The 21160-nt window shown below is 38.1% G+C and overlaps 1 protein-coding gene across 2 annotated transcripts in view; it reads right to left on the reverse strand.

Moving 5' to 3' along the window:
• LOC108708405 (interleukin-1 receptor type 1) overlaps positions 1-12629 on the reverse strand; it is a 31367-nt gene extending 18738 nt beyond the window's left edge. The window contains exons 1-2 of one of the 2 annotated variants that reach the window (XM_041582368.1): positions 12452-12629; positions 2946-3009 (exon numbers count right to left, since the gene is read on the reverse strand). In XM_041582368.1, coding sequence (XP_041438302.1) covers positions 2946-3000 — 55 coding nt within the window. In that variant the 5' untranslated portion in view covers positions 3001-3009; positions 12452-12629. The remainder of the gene's footprint in view (positions 1-2945; positions 3010-12451) is intronic. The other variant, XM_018247073.2, reaches the window with a different exon arrangement.
• Positions 12630-21160: the final 8531 nt, after the last annotated feature.

Raw genomic sequence — 21160 nt, forward strand, 5'->3', positions numbered from 1 at the left:
TTGAGCAAAAACTCGAATTGTATGAATTTTTTTGGATTTGATGGCCGAATCGCTCGAATTTTTCTGGCCATCGCCTGAAAACCTCAAATTTTTGGGATTATCGGACAAAACCCAGTGCAGATCACAATATTTTTAAGTTGTAAAAGGGACATCTGCCATTGACTTCTACATGACCTTGATAGGCGGATTTTTGGATTTGGATTTTAAGCAGATTTGGGGTATATAAATCTTGAAAAATTTGAGGTTTTTTTTCCTCTAAAAATTCGAGTTTTTGCCCAAAAACCTTGATAAGAAAATATTGAGTGTTAGTAAATAACCCCCACAGTCTCAAGGTAATTGCAATGGTGGAAAATAACTGCCCACTGAAACAAAACATTTTGTTGACTACCCCATTATTATCTAGCAATACATTTTTAAAGTGTGACTAACTGGCTGTAAGTGCCGGATTTGCTTTCTGTCAACTGTGTTTTCTCAAACACTTTGGTTACTTTTTACATTCTACGCCACTCCTGAATAATATCTGATGACACACAGTAGAAAAAAAATTCTTCTTATACCCATGTTTTGTAGACCACATGTCAGCATATTTCACTTCTGTAGTTTTACAGTTAAGATAGCTAATAGCTTTTCACATTGGGGTATAAAGAATTGAAAATTTAGGGAAGGATTAGTTGCTGAGTTTGTCTCATCTGTTTATTTACATGCATGAAAATACCAGGAAAGTACAATTTACTGGGGGTGCCAATTTGTGAGTCACATCATGAATAAAACTGCTTACCTTGGACCCTGGGCAATATTGCACTTGCAACTGGTCACAGAAACTTAATGGGAGTCAAAGGAAACATTCCCCTGGGACATTACATTTTCAACAGTTTTTGAGGGTTGAGTGCCAGTCCAGGGTCCATGGTTAGCAATTCCATTCACTTGGGATGGGGGTGACTAACAAATTAGGTACCTCCCAGTCATTTTCACTTTCTTGCCCTTATAATTCCCTTTGCATTTCTAGCATGAAATCAGAGCAGGGTTTTAATTTCTTGGTAAATGGTAATATGGTAAAATATATTTCTACATAAAGCATATATATTTTGAAAAACATTACTGTGTTACACAGTTTCAGACTTTATTTAAAAAGCAGGAGTAATGTTCCAGGAAGAAGAGTAAGGGATCTTTATCACACAGCCCCAGGACCCATATTATTCCATATCATGTAGTATTTTTACTGACAAATTTATCCTCATTTGTACTAACTGTGAATTTACCGATGGACAACACTTCTTCAGGAAACTTGATAAGTGCCCATTTTCATTCAGAGCACTTTCCCCCATGGGAGTCCGCAGAAAATTTTCCGGGGGGGGGGGCAAGAAAGAAAACATATTACAGAAATAACTTGTACCCAGATTTTGGTTTCCACACAAACCCAACAACAGTATATATATATATATATATATATATATATATATACAACAGCTTATACTTTATATAATATATAAATGGCCATTCTATTAGTCACACAAACTCCCCAATTGCCAGGACAGCAATTGGTATTTTCTACTTTCTTAGCACAATTACTAGCCAGCGGTTTGTAGAATGGTATTCCCTCTAGAGTTCTAATTACAGTTGGGTACATACAGTGAAGCCTCCATTTTACATACCCTCATTTTAAGTTTTTCCATATATTATACCATTTTTGTGGTCCCACCAATATATAATGCCTAATTAATTTCCCTAAAATATAAAATAGGGGTTCTACTGTACAGGTAGAGTAACAACAGCAGCAATAGGTTGTGCAAAATGTCACTAGTATAGAATCTATGTTTATACATTCCATTTCAATCTAAGGGAAAGCTGCTTTGTTCTCAGAGTGGCAGAAGGGTTAAAATATAAGAGTCATCCAAAAAGAAAAAATGAGGTGGATACAGGACAGGATCAGGAGAGGGGTGAGATGCAAATATATATATTATAATATTATAGATATTTCTATATATACAGATATATTGAGTGAAACAGAAGGTTATTAGAGACAGAGAGGTGAGTGTGGGGTAACTCAGCAGAATGCGAAGGGTAAAAGAGGAGAGTGAATAAAGTGAGGCAGAGGGTTATTAGAGACAGAGAGGTGAGTGGGGGGGGGGGGGTAACTCAGCAGAATGAGAAGGGTAAAAGGGGACAGTGAATAGAGTGAGGCCATGGATAGGTGGGGGATTTAATGGAATAGAGGAGCAAGGAAAACTGCTTCATCAGGAAGAGACACACACACACAGTTAAGAAGCAAGAAGCGTATCAGAGCGGGAAATCGGCGGAGCTAAGTCCGGACTGAGGCTTTGAGCAGTAGAATAGGCATTGGAATGGTCCATTATTTGAAGGGGTGCTGACCATAAGATGTAGGTAAGCCTTTTTTTAACTTATTGCTGGTTCTTAATGGAAATTTTAATAAATGTGTTCATATAAAAAAAGAACAAGACAATGTACAGTATATATATACATATGGCAAGAGAATATCCTTTATTTTAAAGTACAAGTCCAGGGGGTGGGGGCAAGTGCCCCTATCTGTGGACGCCCATGCTGTCCTCTAAGGCTACTGACACATGGGGAGATTAGTTACCTGTGAAGCTGCCTAGTGAGGAAACTTTGGAAATGAAGCGTCGCATATGTTTTCCCACCAGCGCAGATTTAAATGTGCCCAAACAATCTCCCCATATGCCAGTACCCTAAACTGTGTATGATGGATGCACATAATACACCACTTGCTTGGACTTTTATCCCCAGTTCAGCCAAAGTGGCAGTGATATAGAATTCATGATTTCAAAGATATAAACAGTGCCTGGAAAATTCATCCCTGTATCCCATTGGCAGCCAAGTGCTTGATCATGAATTGATTCTGTGAAATGAAAGTACAAGACATTTTTATATCAGACCATAGTAAGTATTGGAAGCTGTAATCTACTTACGGGCTTTGTATGTAGCCAGTCCAGACAGAATAACCAAAAAAGCAAATGGGTGCATAGTGGAATTCTACGGAATAAAAAAAAATGAATAAGGAGGTTTTAATAAAATATGTAGGGTCCCATTTAGTTTTTGTACATATGACTGATCTTAGCACCGGTTATTTTTGTCATGCTTATATTTATAGTAATACAATGGCATATTGTGCCATTGAGAGGCAGTCTTTTGTATAAACACACCTATACATATTAACATATCCTGGATCTGATGTACGTACTAGCTGGGAAATGTATGCAAATAGACCTGCAAGAATGAACGGGCCTTACACATGCAGGGCAAGTTAAGTTAGCTATGGAAATGCTTCTAATTCCTGTGGCCTATCACACACACAAAGAAAACCCATCAGCCTTCACTTCATGCAGGAGAATGAGGGCTGAAACTAAGTTCACATCTTCTCTATATAAGCAACTAAGCCTACATCCTTGTCATATCTACTGAATATAAGTAAGCCTACATCCTCTAATGTCTACACTGATTAGGCATCTAACCCTATATCCTCTCTATATCTACTCTAAACAGGGACAGGATCCCAGAATGTGGTTTCCTGGATAAGGGAGCTTTTCCTAATTTGTGTCTTCGTACCTTAAGTCTACTTAAATATAATTTAAACATTATATATACCCCATGATCCACCGATTGGTAAAGTACATCAATTAACCAATAAAAGACAACAAGGGGAGGGACATTAAAATAAAAAAAAAATCTATATGTACAAAAGGCATCTTAAAACATATGGATAGAAAGTTATTCATAATAACAAGATATGTCAAAGCCATAGTTCAAACCCTGAAGTTGTCTTGTCTATTTTACTTCTCTTTTGTTGAGCAATGTGGACAAGCTTCCTCCTCTGGAACCCAGACTGACACTTCCTATACACATTACTGATAAAAGCTTGTATTTCCTTCAGAGCAGTTGGTTTAAACATCTTTCGCTTTGTTGTCTTTTATTCTTTATCCAATAGTTGTAATTGGTATTTATAGCAATAAAACACCAGATTAACACAAGACAATGCTAACAATCAAGATCTTAATACATATGTCACACGTCAGTGGATGTTGCCTTTTATTAACTGATGTAGTTTACTGATTGGTAGATGCAGGGTATATGGTCGTGCTTGAAAGTTTGTGAACTCTTCAAAATGTTCTATATTTTTATTAGGGATGCACCGAATCCAGGATTCGGTTCGGGATTCGGCCAGGATTAGGCCTTTTTCAGCAGGATTTGGATTCGGCCGAATCCTTCTGCCCAGCCGAACCGAATCCAAATCCTAATTTGCATATGCAAATTAGGGGCTGGAGGGAAACCACGTGACTTTTTGTCAGAAAACAAGGAAGTAAAAACTGTTTTTCCCATCCCACCCCTAATTTGCACATGCAAATTAGGGTTCGGATTAGGTTCGGTATTTCGCCCGAATCTTTAGCGAAGGATTCGGGGGTTCGGCGCATCCCTAATTTTTATATTAATGTGTCCTAAAACAATCTGAAAATCAGATTTTCAAACAAGTCCTAAAAATAGATGAAAAAAACCTTGTTACACAAATGAAACAAAAATGATTTTATTTGGCCATGTATTTATTGAAAAAAATTTTTTTGAAGGGTTTACAAACTTTCACACATGTGGTATACCAAACCATACCTGTTTAGTCTATGATTATGTGCCTAAGTGCACGAAACACATAATGCTTTGTGTACAACAACTATTTGCCTAAAGGTCCCCATAGACGCAAAGATTTTTGTTTGGTGATTTTAGAGAAATCCAACCAATCCGTCAAATTATTTTGACGTTAGTGGGAATCGAACAATCGTACATCTTACGATTTTTCGTCCGACATCTGTCAGTAAATTGATCGGCCAGGCTAAAAATGTTTTAGCAATCCAAGTGCAATCTATGTATGCTTGCAGGGCCAAGTAGGCAGCTACCTTAGTTTTCCTGGCAATATCTCTTGAAATGGTCTTTTTAGTTGATGGACAAATCGTACATTTAAACTATCATTTCGAGATAAGATTTTTACATCTATGGCCAGCTTTAGATAAAGTCTGCAATTCCTTTACTTCTCCTGTCCATGGTATTAGTGAGTACCTGCTTTTTTCCTGTGTCAGATACTTGCACCTTGAGCTGTAGGTCTGGGGCTTATGTACCCAGAACCCACTGGTAAACTGGTAAGGTTCTCTACTTGCATTGCCACGAACCAAGAATTGTTGTATTATACCTTGATATTCAAACTGTTTTATTATTACAAAGAAAATGGACTGCTTAAAATGAAGTCTATGGGAGATGGCCTTCCCGTAATTTATAACTTTCCGGATGATGGGTTTCCAGATAATGGGCTTCCAGATAATGGATCTGAAACCAACATAAGCAACTAGACTACATCCTTTCTATATCTATTTTATGTAAACAACTAAGCCTACATCCTCTTATATCTACTGTATATGTGCTATTAATCCTACATCCTGTCTATATCTACTCTATATAAGCAACTATATACATATATTCCCATATCTGCTGTATATAAGCAAGGTGCCACATAAACTCTATACCTCCTGTTTTAAAAATGGCCTTACCTGAAAAGAACGAATGACTAGTAAAACATAGAGCCAGGGAAAATGCATTAGGCAATTCCACAAACAAACACAGTTATTAAACCTGCCTCCTCCAGAGATGTCAAGAATGGGTGGGGCATTGCACCTGTTTAACCAGAGGGGCTGGGACAGGGCACGAGAATCTTCATGGAGGGGCTGGCTGGCACACCAGGGGGACATTGCTAGTGTAGAAGGGGAAGCTACCAACGAAGATGGTAGGCAACTGTTGTTAGAATTGGGCCTATTATAAAGGAGACCTTCATTAGGTAGTTCCTTAATTGTGTAGACAGATGAAAAATAACAGTTCAGTATCTCTGCTTTTTCCCTGTTCTCATCCAGCTACTGCCCCCCTCTGCAAATTAGGGTCCCAACTCTTCCTGTTTAATTGTTTTACTATTTATATATTTTAAAAAAAATGTTGGATTAATTGTACTCCATGCTGCAATTCCATTTCTATTTCAGCTTGTCTGGTAGCTTTTTTGCCTGCTTTATTGGCCTCCTTGTACTTGATATAAAAAATACAGCTGTCCCAGCTAATTTGAGTGCCTTAAAAAGTTTGTCGAACCCAGTCGAACCCAGTGAAAAACCTTTGCCAGTTAATATGTTGCAGAGATGTTGGTCACTCCCTTATAGATTTGTCTCTGTAACATAATCTCAAAGGAGACCATGCCACTATTCCCTAAATGCTCACCCATGCAAATGCTAAAGATGAGTTCAGTATTATTAGTTATTACCAGGTCCAAAGAGGGTCATTCCTAGTAGGTTCTTGAACTCACTGAAATTGTCATTTAGCACATTTACAAACGTTATGGCAGTCACCTGCCGGTATGAACACAGGACAAATTTTGGTCCATAAATGGATTGTAGTTATACTTGTGGCACAGAGAACATTGCGTGTGACATTAGCCTAAGGGACAACAACATGTTCACACCAGGCTGACCAATTCTAAGATAGTAACATAATATACATGGCTGTCTAAAACTGCTCAAGATGCTCCCACTTTAGAGCAGAGCAGAGACACCCATGGCCCTTAGTTATCATTTTTTGTTGCTTATAGATTCCAGTGGATATCAAAAAATCAACACTGCTGATTCCATTGCAGGCTTTAATTGTACATTAAAGATGGCTGATCATTCCAATTATTTCTTCCCATGGTGAAGCTTACAATCAAATTTTTCTGTCATTCAGACAATACACAAAAGCCAATTAACATACATGCATGTTTTCAGAATGTGGAATACACCAGAGTACCCAAAGGAAAGCCAAACAGACATGGGCAGAACATACAAACTCTTTGCAGACAGATCCCAAATTGAAATTAAACTTAGGACCCATTACTGGAAGTCACCTGTGCTTCCCACATGCAACATCTGTAAAAGTTCATGTCATAATTACAGCAGGATAAGCCTGGAAGTTCATAAAATCCCTGAAAGTAAATCCTTAGCATGACTTAAAGAATGACTCAGGTACAATTCGTATAGTCTTCAGACTATGCTATTCATTTATCTCTGATTTATGGCTTCCTTTAACGATTATAAAGTTGCCAACAACTTAAATATAATAAAAAAGAAATATAATACAAAGAGTGATGCCTTCTTCTCTTTCTAGACATTGTTTTTCAAACAGTATTGTCCCTGGGTATTGTTTCCTGGGACATTCCCTTTTATTAAAGGGGAACTATCGCGAAAATGAACATATAGGGGCCGATTCACTAAGGGTCGAATATCGAGGGTTAATTAACCCTCGATATTCGACTGGGATTTAGCGCAGATAGTACGATCGAACGATCGAAGGATTATTCCTTCGATCGAACGATTAAATCCTTCGAATCGTTCGATTCGAAGGATTTTAATCCAACGATCTAAGGAATATTCGAATATCGAAGTCGAAGGATTTAGCGCAGGTAGTACGATCGAACGATCAAAGGATTATTCCTTCGATCGAACGATTAAATCCTTCAAATCGTTCGATTCGAAGGATTTTAATCCATGATCGAAGGAATATCCTTCGATCAAAAAAACTTAGGAAAGCCTATGGGGACCTTCCCCATAGGCTAACATTGAGTTCGGTGGGTTTTAGATGACGAACTAGGGGGTCGAAGTTTTTTTTAAAGAGACAGTACTTCGATTATCGAATGGTCGAATAGTCGAATGATTTTTAGTTCGAATCCTTCGATTCGAAGTCGTAGTCGAAATTCGAAGTAGCCCATTCGATGGTGGAAGTAGCCCAAAAAACACTTCGAAATTCAAAGTTTTTTTACTTCGAATCCTTCACTCGAAGTTAGTGAATCGAGCCCTTAATATAAGCTTCATCACACTGAAATAATAAACTTTCTAAATACAATCAATTAAATATTCTGCTTCGTTTTTTAAATCAAGTTTATGTTCACTATCCCTCTCTCAGCATCTGTGTCTCTTCATTCTGTCTTCATGCAGGAGTTGGGTGTCAGATATTCATTGACAGTTAGATCTAATATATCTTATAGTGGGGCTCCTTTTGCCTAGAAGATGTATTAAAGCTTGCTCTATTTTAATTCCGGAGGTCTGTTGTTGGGCTTCTTATGGAATTAAAAATTAAAACTTTGAGAGATATACTAGTAAATGGGGAGCTCAAACTATTTCCAGCCCTAAAGCAGGACACATTTTAAATTTTTTTTTACGTTATTGGTCCTTGAAGTAACTGCAGAAATATGCCATTTTTGAAAACTTATGCCAGAATGCAGTTCTAAGGGGTGCAGTTTATATGTATATAAAAAGAAAAGTAAAATGAGCATGTTAAAGCTGTAGCTTAAGGGGTTTTAATTGTATATGTAAAGACATTAGATTTATAAAAGTGTGTGCCAGAATTATGCCACACTTTTTACAAAATGTAAAAACATCAGTGACATGACAAAGTGCACTGAAGTGTGGGGTGTGTAGGAGGTGGAGAGTGAGAGTTACCTGGTTTTGGCATCCCCTCACCAGCAGTATGTGGCCAGTCTCGCACTCCCAAATTACAAATAAAGCCACAATGGAAAGGACCTAAACCAGAGGTTCCCAGACTGTGAAGCTGGCCCTCCTGTGTGGCCTAGAGCAGCCAGGGGTGCACTTTACCTATATGAGATATTATTGTTCAAGGCCAAATATCTGGGACATAACAGGACGTAACCAAAACGCACCAACTCTCAGGTTGTCGTTTCACTTTCAGAGAGTAAAAAATAACTCTTCACCGCTGATTACACAGAAAGTATCTTTCATTAAAAGAAACACTGACAAAGCAGAGACCACTGGGAAAATCCAAAATAACACATTCACCCATTAAACAGTCTACTTCATTCTATGTGAGGCCATGAGAAATACAGCATAAGAATATAGACCCAAAAATAGACCCACTTATCAGCAGTGCAACCTCTGGGAACCATCCTCTATTTATCATTATAACATGTATTTTTCAAGCGCAAACATTTTCCGCAGTGTGGTACATAATTGGCTGTATACGATGAACATAAAGTTACACAAAAAAACAACAACCTGGACCCTTTTACTATAAAATACAGGAATACTACAGACATTGCATGATCAACTAAAGGCACAAGCCCAATCCCATCATTATCATTATCATTATGTTTTTAAAAAGGGAATATTCATTCTTACAATACACAATTTGCAAGGTGTAATGTGTAATGTGGTCCTCATGGATTTGTGTAATAAAATATATAATATAAACACACACATATATCCCTAACACTGTACATAGTTGCATAAATGAACTTTCTGGGATAGTCTCTGGTTTAAATTCTATGGGGCATATTTATTATGCTGTGAAAAAAACCAGTGGGATAATACACCACACATGGCCAGACTCCGCCATGTAAAAAATTTTTTAAAATTTTTAAGTTTTTTTTCTAAGTGCCAACCATCTGAAGCAATGTAAGATAAAGGCAGCAAATCTGGCATTCACAGTTTTTTCGGATAATTTCGTTTTACACAGTTTAATAAATATGCCCATTAGTCCTAGGAAACAGCACTGGTTTCTAAACTTACCAGTTGGAAACAAATATTTGAATTGACATTACATAATCCAAGGCCTTCAAGGGGTTGCTCACCTTTGAGTTAACTTCTGCAATGATGTAGAGTGTGATATTCTGAGACAATTTGCAAATGGTTTTCATTTTTTTTTTCACTATTTGTAGTTTTTGAGTTATTTAGATTTTCTATTCAGCAGCTCTCCCGGTTACAAGTTCAGCAATCTGGTTGCAAATTAGCCAGCAACCATGCATTGATTTGAATAAGAGACTGGAATATGAATAGGAGATGGTCTGAATAGAAAGATGATTAGAAAAAGTAGCAATAACAATAAATGTGTAGCCTTACAGAGCATTTGTTTTTTAGATGGGGTCAGCAACCCCCATTTGAAAGCTGGAAAGAGTCAGAAGAACTGAAAAAACTATAAAAAAAGAAAATAATGAAGACCAATTGGAAAGTTGCTTAGAATTTGGCCATTCTATAATGTACTAAAAGTTAACTCAAAGGTGAAACACCCCTTTACATGTCTGTGTCCCTGTAGACCTGGTTGTATACAGGCCCTTACAAATGCTTACCATATGGGCACACCAAAAACTCACCCAGTGGTGCTACCCTCCTCCTAGGCACTCACTGGTTATGTCTCCAAATGTGTTTACGTGATTACCGTATATACTCGAGTATAAGCCGATCCGAGTATAAGCCGAGGTACCTAATTTTACCTACGAAAACTGGTAAAACTTATTGACTCTAGTATAAGCCTAGACACAACTACAGCCCTGTCTACCAGCAGCGCACCTTCCGCCAAAGAGACTCCCCCAGCGATCGACCGGACTTCTTTGCAAAGTTGATGGTGACAGAGAATTGTGCAGAGAGTGCTGTGTGTCATAAAACCATCACTGATCTTTTGTATAACCAACAGATGGCGCTGTGTGATATTGCCATCACTGTTAATCCTTTATTCAACCAACAGATGGTGCTGTGTGATATTGCAGTTACTGTTATTCTTTCATATAACCAACAGATGGCGCTGTGTGATATTGCAGTCACTGTTATTCTTTGATACAACCAACAGATGGTGCTGTGTGATATTGCAGTTACTGTTATTCTTTGATATAACCAACAGATGGCGCTGTGTGATATTGCAGTCACTGTTATTCTTTGATATAACCAACAGATGGCGCTGTGTGATATTGCAGTCACTGTTATTCTTTTATACAACCAACAGATGGCGCTGTGTGATATTGCAGTCACTGTTATTCTTTGATACAACCAACAGAGGGTGCTGTGTGATATTGCAGTCACTGTTATTCTTTGATACAACCAACAGAGGGCGCTGTGTGATATTGCAGTCACTGTTATTCTTTGATACAACCAACAGATGGCGCTGTGTGATATTGCAGTCACTGTTATTCTTTGATATAACCAACAGAGGGCGCACTGTTATTCTTTCATAAAACCAACAGAGGGCATTGTGGGATATTGCAGTCTCTCCCCAAGTGAACTGTTGGTATAGGAATGATTAAAAGTGACTGCAATCTCAGCTACTGCCCGCTGACCCGAGTATAAGCCGAGGTAGACTTTTTCAGCACATTTTGGATGCTGAAAAACTCGGCTTATACTCGAGTATATACGGTATATAACACAGAATTTAAGTAGGTATTAAAGTGCAAAGTTACAAACCAGGAAGCCAAAGGGTGCTAATGTGTCACATACAAAAACCATCCTTTAAAAAGTAGGGCAGATTTATCAAATTGTGATAGTTGAACTCACCACAATAAAACTCACTCACTTTCTATTAATTTTTATGGGATTTTTAGAATATTAATTATCAATGGAGTTCACCATTTGATAAATATGCTTTTAAAAATCCCATAGGAATGAATAGAAAGTGAGTGAGTTTTATTGTGGTGAGTTCTAATCTCATATTTTGATAAATCTGCCGTCCATTCTGCACCGTGTGTTTCCTTTTGCTGCCTTGCCAAATATACATAATAACACTTGATTTATTTATTTTTTGTCCTCCCGTAACATACCTCATACAGGTAAGGTTGCCACCTTTTCTGGATAAAAATGCCGACCTTCCTATATATTTATCTTTTTTCCCTATTTATAACATTGGGATCAGCCATCATTTTTACCGGCCAGGTGGCAACCCTGCATACAGGTAAACTAAGGCAAACCCACACAAACACATTTACACCTACTAACCCCCCAGCCACTGTAGATCTTCAACTCCCTGCATCCCACCACAAACAATGCAGGGAGTTGTAATTCAGCTAAAGACACCTAGACGCAGATTTATCAAGGGTTGAATTTTGAAGTACAAAAAACTTCGAATCGAATTAAAAAACTTCGAATCGAATCGAACGATTTTAGCGATCGATCAAATGATTTTTATTCGATGTATAAAGACTTAGAAAATTTTTGCAGAAGGTCCCCATAGGCTAACTCGAAGTTTTTTAAAGAGACAGTACTTCGATTATCTAATGGTCGAATATTCAGTCAAAGTAAATTCGAAGTCGTAGTATCCAAAAAATTACTTCGAATTTTGAATTTTTTTACTTCGAAAATTCCCTCAAATTCACTTCAACCCTTGATAAATCTGCCCCCTACTGTAGGCTGAAGTCAGGGACTGAGTAAGGGCGATACCAATTAGCACGACACAGCAGAAAGACCAGGCGCAGAGATATCAACTAACTAACCCCCTGTCATTAGAATCATAATGGTCCAGTCCTAGAAGCTTTTACCCCTTCTAAACCATAACTTGTATAAAGTTACCAGAAACATCCAGAGAGAATAAGTAGAAACTGAAATGATAATCAGAGGCTGCTTCTCAGCACTAGGTACAAAGCTGAGGCACTTACCTAGTACAGCTGCAGGGGCCGGTATTGGGCAGCCGTCACATGGAAAGAGTAACAGTCTCCTCAGCAGGTAACTAGGCTACGAGCACTTCCATTTCCTGAGTGGGAGGGGGTGCTAGTGATTTCAACACAAGTCTTTGTGCAGTTTTTGTGAGGCTTTCCTGGTAACATCCCTGTTGTGTGAGTTGTGGGAGCTCTGCCAGAGACTCACTAGTACTACTTGTTAACTCCTGCAGTGCTGGCACATTCTCCTGTGTCACACGTCCTATCCCTAAAGATAATTGTTCACGTGTAATAGAAGTTCTGATATTCTGCACTGACTGTTTCTGTACAATGACCAGGCTCATACGCGTTTTGTGTCACACAATAAGTATAATCATTTGTATCACTGATCTGTTTTTCATACATTATAAGAGAGGGAATGGGATGTCTTTCTTGTAAGAACCAAACCAAAAACCTGGTACAGGTTTGGGACCTTTTACCCAGAATGCTCTAGATCAGAGATTTTCCAGATAATGGATCTTTCTGTAATTTGGATCTTCATGCATTAAATCTGCTAGTAAATTATTTAAACATTAAATAAATCGAATAGGCTGGGGTTTCCTGCAATAAGGATTATCTTTTATTTGGGAGTACAAGCTACTGTATTATTATCAGGGTCAGACTGGAACTGCTGAAGCAGGGCCCCCCTCCAATTCCCCTTTCGAGACGCATGCGCATACATGCACATCTTGTATTTGTCACAACGTGCGGCAAGAAGATTAGCGCAGGGAACAGGACTGCCCTGCCAGCCCAGTCTGACCCTGTTTATTATTACAGAGAAAAAGGAAATCATTTTTAAAAATTTGGATTATTTGTATAAAATGGAGTTAATGGGAGATGGCCTTTCTGTAATTCTGAGCTTTCTGGATAACTGGTTTCCGGATAACAGGTCCCATGCCTGTACTTTAAATCTCCCAAAACTGCTTTCCCCCAGGTAAATCACAGGTGGAAACATATACCTGTCGGTTTTATTTTCCGAAGTTGCCTCATAAGGCATGCAAAAAAAACATAGTGATTATTGTCCCACTGGTGATTTACATTATAGCTGGTGGGAAAGCAATTATGGGAGATTTGTCTGTCGCAGTAGCACAGGTTTATTGCGGGCAACAAATCTCCTCTGTTCCATGGCCCTTATAAAATGACCCCATTTTAAAGGAAGGTTTTAGAAGTCAAATTCCAGCTTTTGTATGTAGATGTGTAAAAAAACCCATAAAATTAACAGTTTACATAATTCATATGAACTTGATGAAATAAACTGAGCATTGGTGGTGGAGCCTGATTGGTGAGTGAAGCTGCCCACACACTGATACCTCACCAAATGAGCGGATATATGACCATTTTGGTCACCCACATGATGGGTCAAATTGGTCGGACATGATCTTTTGGCCCTGGGTACAGATCATAATGTGGGCCTATTCTAACCTTCCCAATAGAGGGTTAGAACTAAGTGGCATCATACATGGGCTAATAAGATACAGACTTTGCAGAGCTGCTAAATGATGTGACGATAAACCCCAAGTTGCAAAAGAATGCAAAAGAATGAACCCCAAGAGACATACATAGGCACCTTTATTTGTCTGTTTATTTGTCCTGGGAGACAGCAGAGCTAACATTTGTACAGCAGTGAAGAAGGTCAGCTTCTGTATAGCTAGCATTTCCTCCACATTTTTCCTCAGATTATACAAGACCACAAGTAACATGTTTGTTTAGATAGAGGGAGGTTGTTGCATGTCACTGTGCCGGCATCTTGAAGAGATATAGCTATCAACATTAGTGAATGTCACGGAGTTATATAGTACATTGTGATTAGTTTCAGCAACCAGAAGGAGAAGAGTTTAGGAAAGAGAGACTAGGAGGGAGACTGTGCAGGTGGGTCAGAGATCTGAGAAAGTGCAGTGGGAGTCTGCACTAACATGGCCCTGTGGAAACTATATGTAGGGCAATGTAGGACAGACAGCATGTCCTATATATATATTTATAAAAAATGTAAAGACGGACAGCACCTCTCCTCCAAAGAAGCTAACTTGTAGCTGCCCCTGTGCTTGCTATAAACTTCATACACAACTGGAACAGAAAACCAGCACCAAGGGACTTCTTGTGCAAAAAAGTTCTGTATTAGTTACATTTGTATGCAAAACCGACGTTTCAAAAGGTCCCAAAAGGGACCGAAACGTCGGTTTTGCATACAAATGTAACTAATACAGAACTTTTTTGCACAAGTAGTCCCTTGGTGCTGGTTTTTTGTTCCAGGTGTGTGTGTGTGTGTGTGTGTGTGTGTGTGTGTGTGTGTGTGTGTGTGTGTGTGTGTGTGTGTGTGTGTGTGTGTGTGTGTGTGTGTGTGTGTGTGTGTGTGTGTGTGTGTGTGTGTGTGTGTGTGTGTGTGTGTGTGTGTGTGTGTGTGTGTGTGTGTGTGTGTGTGTGTGTGTGTGTGTGTAAAAATACACATACTCCACTAAGTTGACATTTCTTTATTGTTAAACATAATGCACCTGCAAGAAGTTAATAGAAAACATTAATTACTCAGAAATCCCAGATATATTAAACTACTGAATATTATTGAACCCATGTGTATGCATTCAGCATAGAGTTTAACATGTTTCTTGTGAAAATGTACCTTTTCTAACTGTGCTACTTACATACATCTTACATACATATTTTTACTGTATAGGGGGTCAGCAACCTTTACTATCAGAAGAGCCATTTTGCCCCGTCTTCCACTAAAGAAAAATAGTCTGGAGCCGCAAAACATAACACTGCTTATAAACGCTTAAAAGTTTTAATCTTTTCTTAATTTTAATTGTTACAACAATTAAGTAGGCCTACTTTGAAATAAATTAAACACTGAATAGCCCTATTAAATGCTAGTGTCCTCATCTGTTTAATGTGACTTCTGTTTCTGAAGCTGCATGCTGAATTTCCCTCTCTTGTCTTGTGTGTGTGTGATCGCGGTAAGGACCACGATGAATCATCTTGCTGCTGCTTGGTCTTGCCTGTCACTCCTGGGACGTCTATGCAGCCCTTGCACCTGCTGGCGGCTTCCTGAGTGTGCGACCGCGGTAAGCTAACTGTTAGCTTACCATGGTCGCACACTGAAGAAGCCGACAGCAAGTGTGAGGGCTGTATAGACGACGCGACAGGTAAAGCCGCAAGACAGAGCCGCAGCAAGCAGGATGAAGAGCCGCATCAGACTCCGGAGCCGTGGGTTGCCTACCCCATAGGCTATGCTGCTAAATAGATTCAAAATGCCTATTACTTAACATATATGTATGATATTTGCAATTCACGGCTCCAAACACTTTGCTTAAAGGGATTCTGTCATGGGGAAACATGTTTTTCGCACAACATATCAGTAAATAGTGCTGCAGAATTCTGTCCTGAAATCCGTTTTTCAAAAGAGCAAACAGTTTATTTTATAGTTAATTTTGAAATCTGACAAGAGGCTAAACATATTGTCAGTTTCCCAGGTGCCCACAGTCATGTGACTCTTTCCCCAGCAGCCTATCAACAGAACCATGGGAAGGTAACCAGATTGCAGCTCCCTGACACAAGATAACAGCTCCCTGGTAGATCTAAGAACAGCACTCAATAGTAAAGATAAAAAATAAAAAAAAGTCCCACTGCGACTCCTTCAGTTACATTGAGTAGGAGAAACAATAGCTTACCTGAAAGCAGTTTGATCATGAAGTGCTGGCTCTTTCAGAAAGCACGGGATCAGGGAAAATGACCTGAGATGGCTGCCTACACACAAATATTAAAATAAAATACACTCCTGCACTGAACAGCCAGAAAAAGATTCAAAGTTTCTAAAACTTAATTGGCTTTTGGCAGAGAGCCCAGAATATGTGGAAAGTGCACTTTGATACATTTGTAACAATTTAAGATAAGTAAAGATACTATTGTAACAATTTTAAGATAAGCTGGTCTCTTGGGGAAACTGTGACTTGCAGCTTAAAGGACAATTCACCTTCATTAGCAAAACTGTAATAATACACAAAAACCACAGAAATGTGTTCAAACCTTCATAACCTGCCAAATTTTGGTACTTAAGGGGGTATGGCCGCAAAAATGGGCATGGTAAAAACATTTTCACCAAATCTTTTTATCCCTCTTTCTATTTCCAAAGGGAGGTATGTACTTGTGGACCAAGCTACACCTAAATACAAAGCACTTCTCCACAGTGCAGCCCACTGATGTGATACTGACATCTTGATAAAGAAAGCATGTGGTTTGATGATAGACATCATAGAGGGACATTACCATTAATTCATGTAAATTGCAAATGTTCTTAGAAAAGCCCCCTGAGCAATTTTACATGGACAAAATTTGTTGCAATCAATGATGCCAATTATTAAAGGAGAATTCAACCCTTAACTAAAAAAAAACCTACCCCCCACCCTCCTCCCCCACAGCCTAGCTGCTAACCCGGGGAAATGCCCCTAACTTTCTACTTACCCCTCGGTGCAGATTCAGGGATCGAAGTTCACGGCAGCCATCTTCCGGGTCTTTGGAAATCTGAGACTGAGACAGGAGAAGCGATGCATGCGCAGTTGGAGCAATTTCCCGGTTCGCGACAACTGCGCATGTAAGTCCTTTATTGTTATGAAATAATGTTATTTGGAGAAATACATCTATTTTATTTGATGACATCACATTTGACATTAAATTGGTTTATTATTAGTAACTCCATAAATACAATTGTTGTAATACCCCACGTTAATCTTAATTTTACGTACTGGGCCAGTAAATATATGCCTTTAATTTTCAGAAAAACAATGACAATTTGATTAAAAACATTGAAATATGATATACACTTAAATATTTAGTAAAAATTAAGGCTGTTTTATTCTTGGCAAAGCACAATCATTTTTATGAGCAGTAACAATTGCTATGGCTCAATAAAGCATTGGCCATAGTTTTGGGTGTATACATTTTTCTTCACCAGCTTCTTTTGTATGGGGGGAGACAGAACACCCTCTGTACTGGTTGAATGACATCACTGCCATGGTGTTTAATCACAGCAATAGTGTAAATTTGCGTGACACAACTTAGTTGCATCTTTTGATGCAACTCTCTAGTGAAGCCACCGAATATACCACCATATCCAAGATGGTGATTATTCCAGGGTTCTTGCAACTTGCAAGTAATTCATTGGGACTGGATGGGTGCATGTTCGCTGCCACCTGTTTTCAGAGCACGTATCATTGTGAATGGCATCAATGTACATTTAATTTTGTATTTATTTTAGCACTTGCCCGTGCCATCATAAATAACTCTTTTTAGTTGGGTAATTTTGTTCCTTTCCACTGTAATGAATTATTGTGACAGGACTGCTAAGTGATACACACTGTATTTCCACTTACCAAACATTTCCTGTGGTAAGCTTATCCTTTACAAATCAACTGTTTCTGAAACAGGTTCCCATATGTATAATTTCTTTGTATATTTATAGTGTTCACATATATTTTTTGTATATTCTGATAATCCAAACTGAAACCACAAAATTGTTAGTACAGTATATTTTCTAATTTCTTCAAGGGCCCACCTTGTTTTGTATCCTGTATCTGTATCCAGCATAGAATCACTCCTATTTTCTACTTCTTTGCTTTGTTTGATCTCTGGGTTCAGTTGTATCTGTTGTGAGGCACATGGGATGCCACTTGTTATCATTGGGCTCCAGCAGTTAATTCTTACAGTAGCTTTTTTGTGTATTGTTTTTGTGCTGGATGTATTGGGGCTTTATGAACACTTGATATTGTCATAATACTATGCACGTATGTGTGGGAATCAGATACCAGAGTAATCAATTTCCTGTCCTGTTTCTCTCCCCCAATCCTCCTAGAGCAGTCTGTGATGTTGTGCCCTGCCCACTTTTATCATCACCCCGCCCTTTTGATGTCACAGACTGCCCCCTTTGTTGTTGCTCCCCTGTTGGCCAGTAAATAATTTATGAAAAAGTGGCAACCTTAGCCTCACCTGCGATGAATAATGTGGTTTGCCTCAACAAAAATTTTTACATTTGTTACATTATACATTGTTACATTGTGATACAAAGTGACTAAAGGGTGAATTAAAAAATACAACCGAATAAGATGTCACAATATACCAACTTTGTATTGTTTTCTGATACACTATAATTTCCACTCTAATATGGATACATTTTCTACTTTCTGCACAGAACAGTTTAACTTCTAATGTTGTTGTGTTCATACAGAATCAATCAATGAAAAAGGTAGAGCAGAGATGAGTATACTTATGCAACATGTTGGTAAAAAAACAAGGTTTATGTGCAGTCAAAAATCAGCTTTGTGATTTTTTGTAGAAAAAGACAGCTTAAGTATGGAGGCTAATTATTTACTGTGAAGGCAATGGTTATTGAATGTGTAGTCTGTATATCCTTCTGTTAGGTACTTTGTAGGTTGCTTTCCAAACAGCACAACATATGGCATATTCTGGTGCAGATTGTGGTTGACTTGCAATATGGTGCTCAGACAACCCGTGCTCAGAATGAGGTGGTGCACATGTGCTCTGCACAGAAATAGACACTCAACCCTCTCTTTATTGTGAAGCGATTGTACTCATGAGACACCAAGCACTTAATTTGCTTAAGCTACGTCCCCTGACTTTCTATTGACTGTTGGGAAAGCCACATTCTAAAAAGTATGTTGCAGTGTGGGTTTGTATGGTATTTTCATAACCTTCCCACAGATGTTACAGCGATTAAAGATTACAAATTAAGCCATGTGTGGAGTTTACACTCACTGGGCCAGATTAAATTCAGTGAGAAAAAAGTTTATCATGTGAAAAGTCATGGACAAGATTCAATTTGAGATGCAATTCAATTCAGAAAAATTATCTCACGGTTTATCACTTTAAAACTCTATTGAAGTCTATGGGGAAAAAACTGGAACTGAATTTGGAGAAAGGTTTTTCTTCTCAAATTGAATCTCGCCCATGACTTTTCACATGATAAACCATGAGATAAGTTTTTATCACTGAATTGAATCTGGCCCCATATTTGACTTAGTCTGTTGAATATATTGTACTTTATAAGATGTGATATTAGAGTTCTGACACCTTCAGCTGCAGTTTCATAGAGTCTTCATCTAAACACAATACAACGTGGTATCAGTATTGTTCTGCTGGAATTTCCCATGACACTTAAAAATCCCTTCCTCTGTTTTCATCTTTTGTATAATGTATTGAGGTTATGTGAGAACCAATCCATAAAATAGTTTTTCAGTCCCTATTCAAAATATTTTATTTGATATGTTGCCATACTTGTCCAGATTCAAGAGCGGGACTGAGCTAGAGCTACCAGACCTTTAGCAAATAGTAGGCCATCAGGGATCAAAGAATGTGAAGAGACTGCCCCAATAAATGTGTTGTAGAATGACATATTTATATAGCCACTTTGCTACAGTTGATTGCCTACTTGAAACATTGTAAGTCACTAAGGAGCTCCATGACCATATAAAGGCTAAAGGCAGAGTTCTTTTATACAGGTCATGGAAATCTGAGGTGAATTCTAATATCCTCATTTTATAAAAGGGTGTACGTTATTCTTTATAATACACAAGTTTCAGTGAGTCATATGACACAAACCACACAACAGAGCAGCAGTTATAACTAATGACATCACTATGCACTGTTCATAAAGATACCGTTTCCAGGATATTCATGGCTATATTATAATTGGATCAACAAAAATGTAATTTCCACATAAAATATTTTGACAGACAGAGGGGAAATAGCTTTTGTACATTTTACATGGAAAGTAATCTGATATATTTCACATTATATATTTATTTTGACCACACCAAGTGTTGGGTGTGGATACAGGTGATCTGATTTTAGGATTATAGCTTTAGGTAATACCACATATTATTTCCTTTCTCACAGATACAACAGACACAAAATATGAATAAAACAAGAAATGTTAAGTTCTTTCTATCAAGGAATATATATTTGTTCTGCAATTTTTCTAATATGTAAAGGTTAGAGGTGATGCATTTTTCATTTTATAGAAATATATTGTATAGAACCAAAGTGTACAAAAGTAGACTAGAAATGTTCACAGTATCTTTTGACCTTCTTTACCAGCCCAAGGTGACAATTCAGCAGAGAAGATCTGAGCGTTTAAAGAGGCCACTTATAGCTTCCCATCTCAATTTCTGTTGATTCACAGTACACACACTTTTCCCCACACAGTTTCCTGAGCTTAGGGAACAAGTCACAAAATATTGTATATATATATATATATAAAGTCCTTGTGTTTTCTCCGCACGCCAAACAGCAGTAAGTGACCCAGGTGCTACCCGTAATGGAATAGATAAATATGTTGTAGATGGGTGCACACCAGGAACGTTTAAAGCCAAATTACTTAAAGGTTAAAACATACTTTATTGAAAAATTTTTAAAAACAGGCCCTGTTTTTAAAAATTTTTCAATAAAGTATGTTTTAACCTTTAAGTAATTTGGCTTTAAACGTTCCTGGTGTGCACCCATCTACAACATATTTATATATATATATATATTTTATATAATCTTGATAAAGGTCCCAGTTGAGGACCGAAACGTCGATCTAATAAAGTAAGCAATTCTTTATATGAAAAATCCTGGTGTGCATCAGCATTTTTGTTACTATATGGAAGATTTTCTGATCTTGCACCC

This window comes from Xenopus laevis, chromosome 2L (assembly GCF_017654675.1).
Source record: "Xenopus laevis strain J_2021 chromosome 2L, Xenopus_laevis_v10.1, whole genome shotgun sequence".
Taxonomy (NCBI): Eukaryota; Metazoa; Chordata; class Amphibia; order Anura; family Pipidae; genus Xenopus; species Xenopus laevis.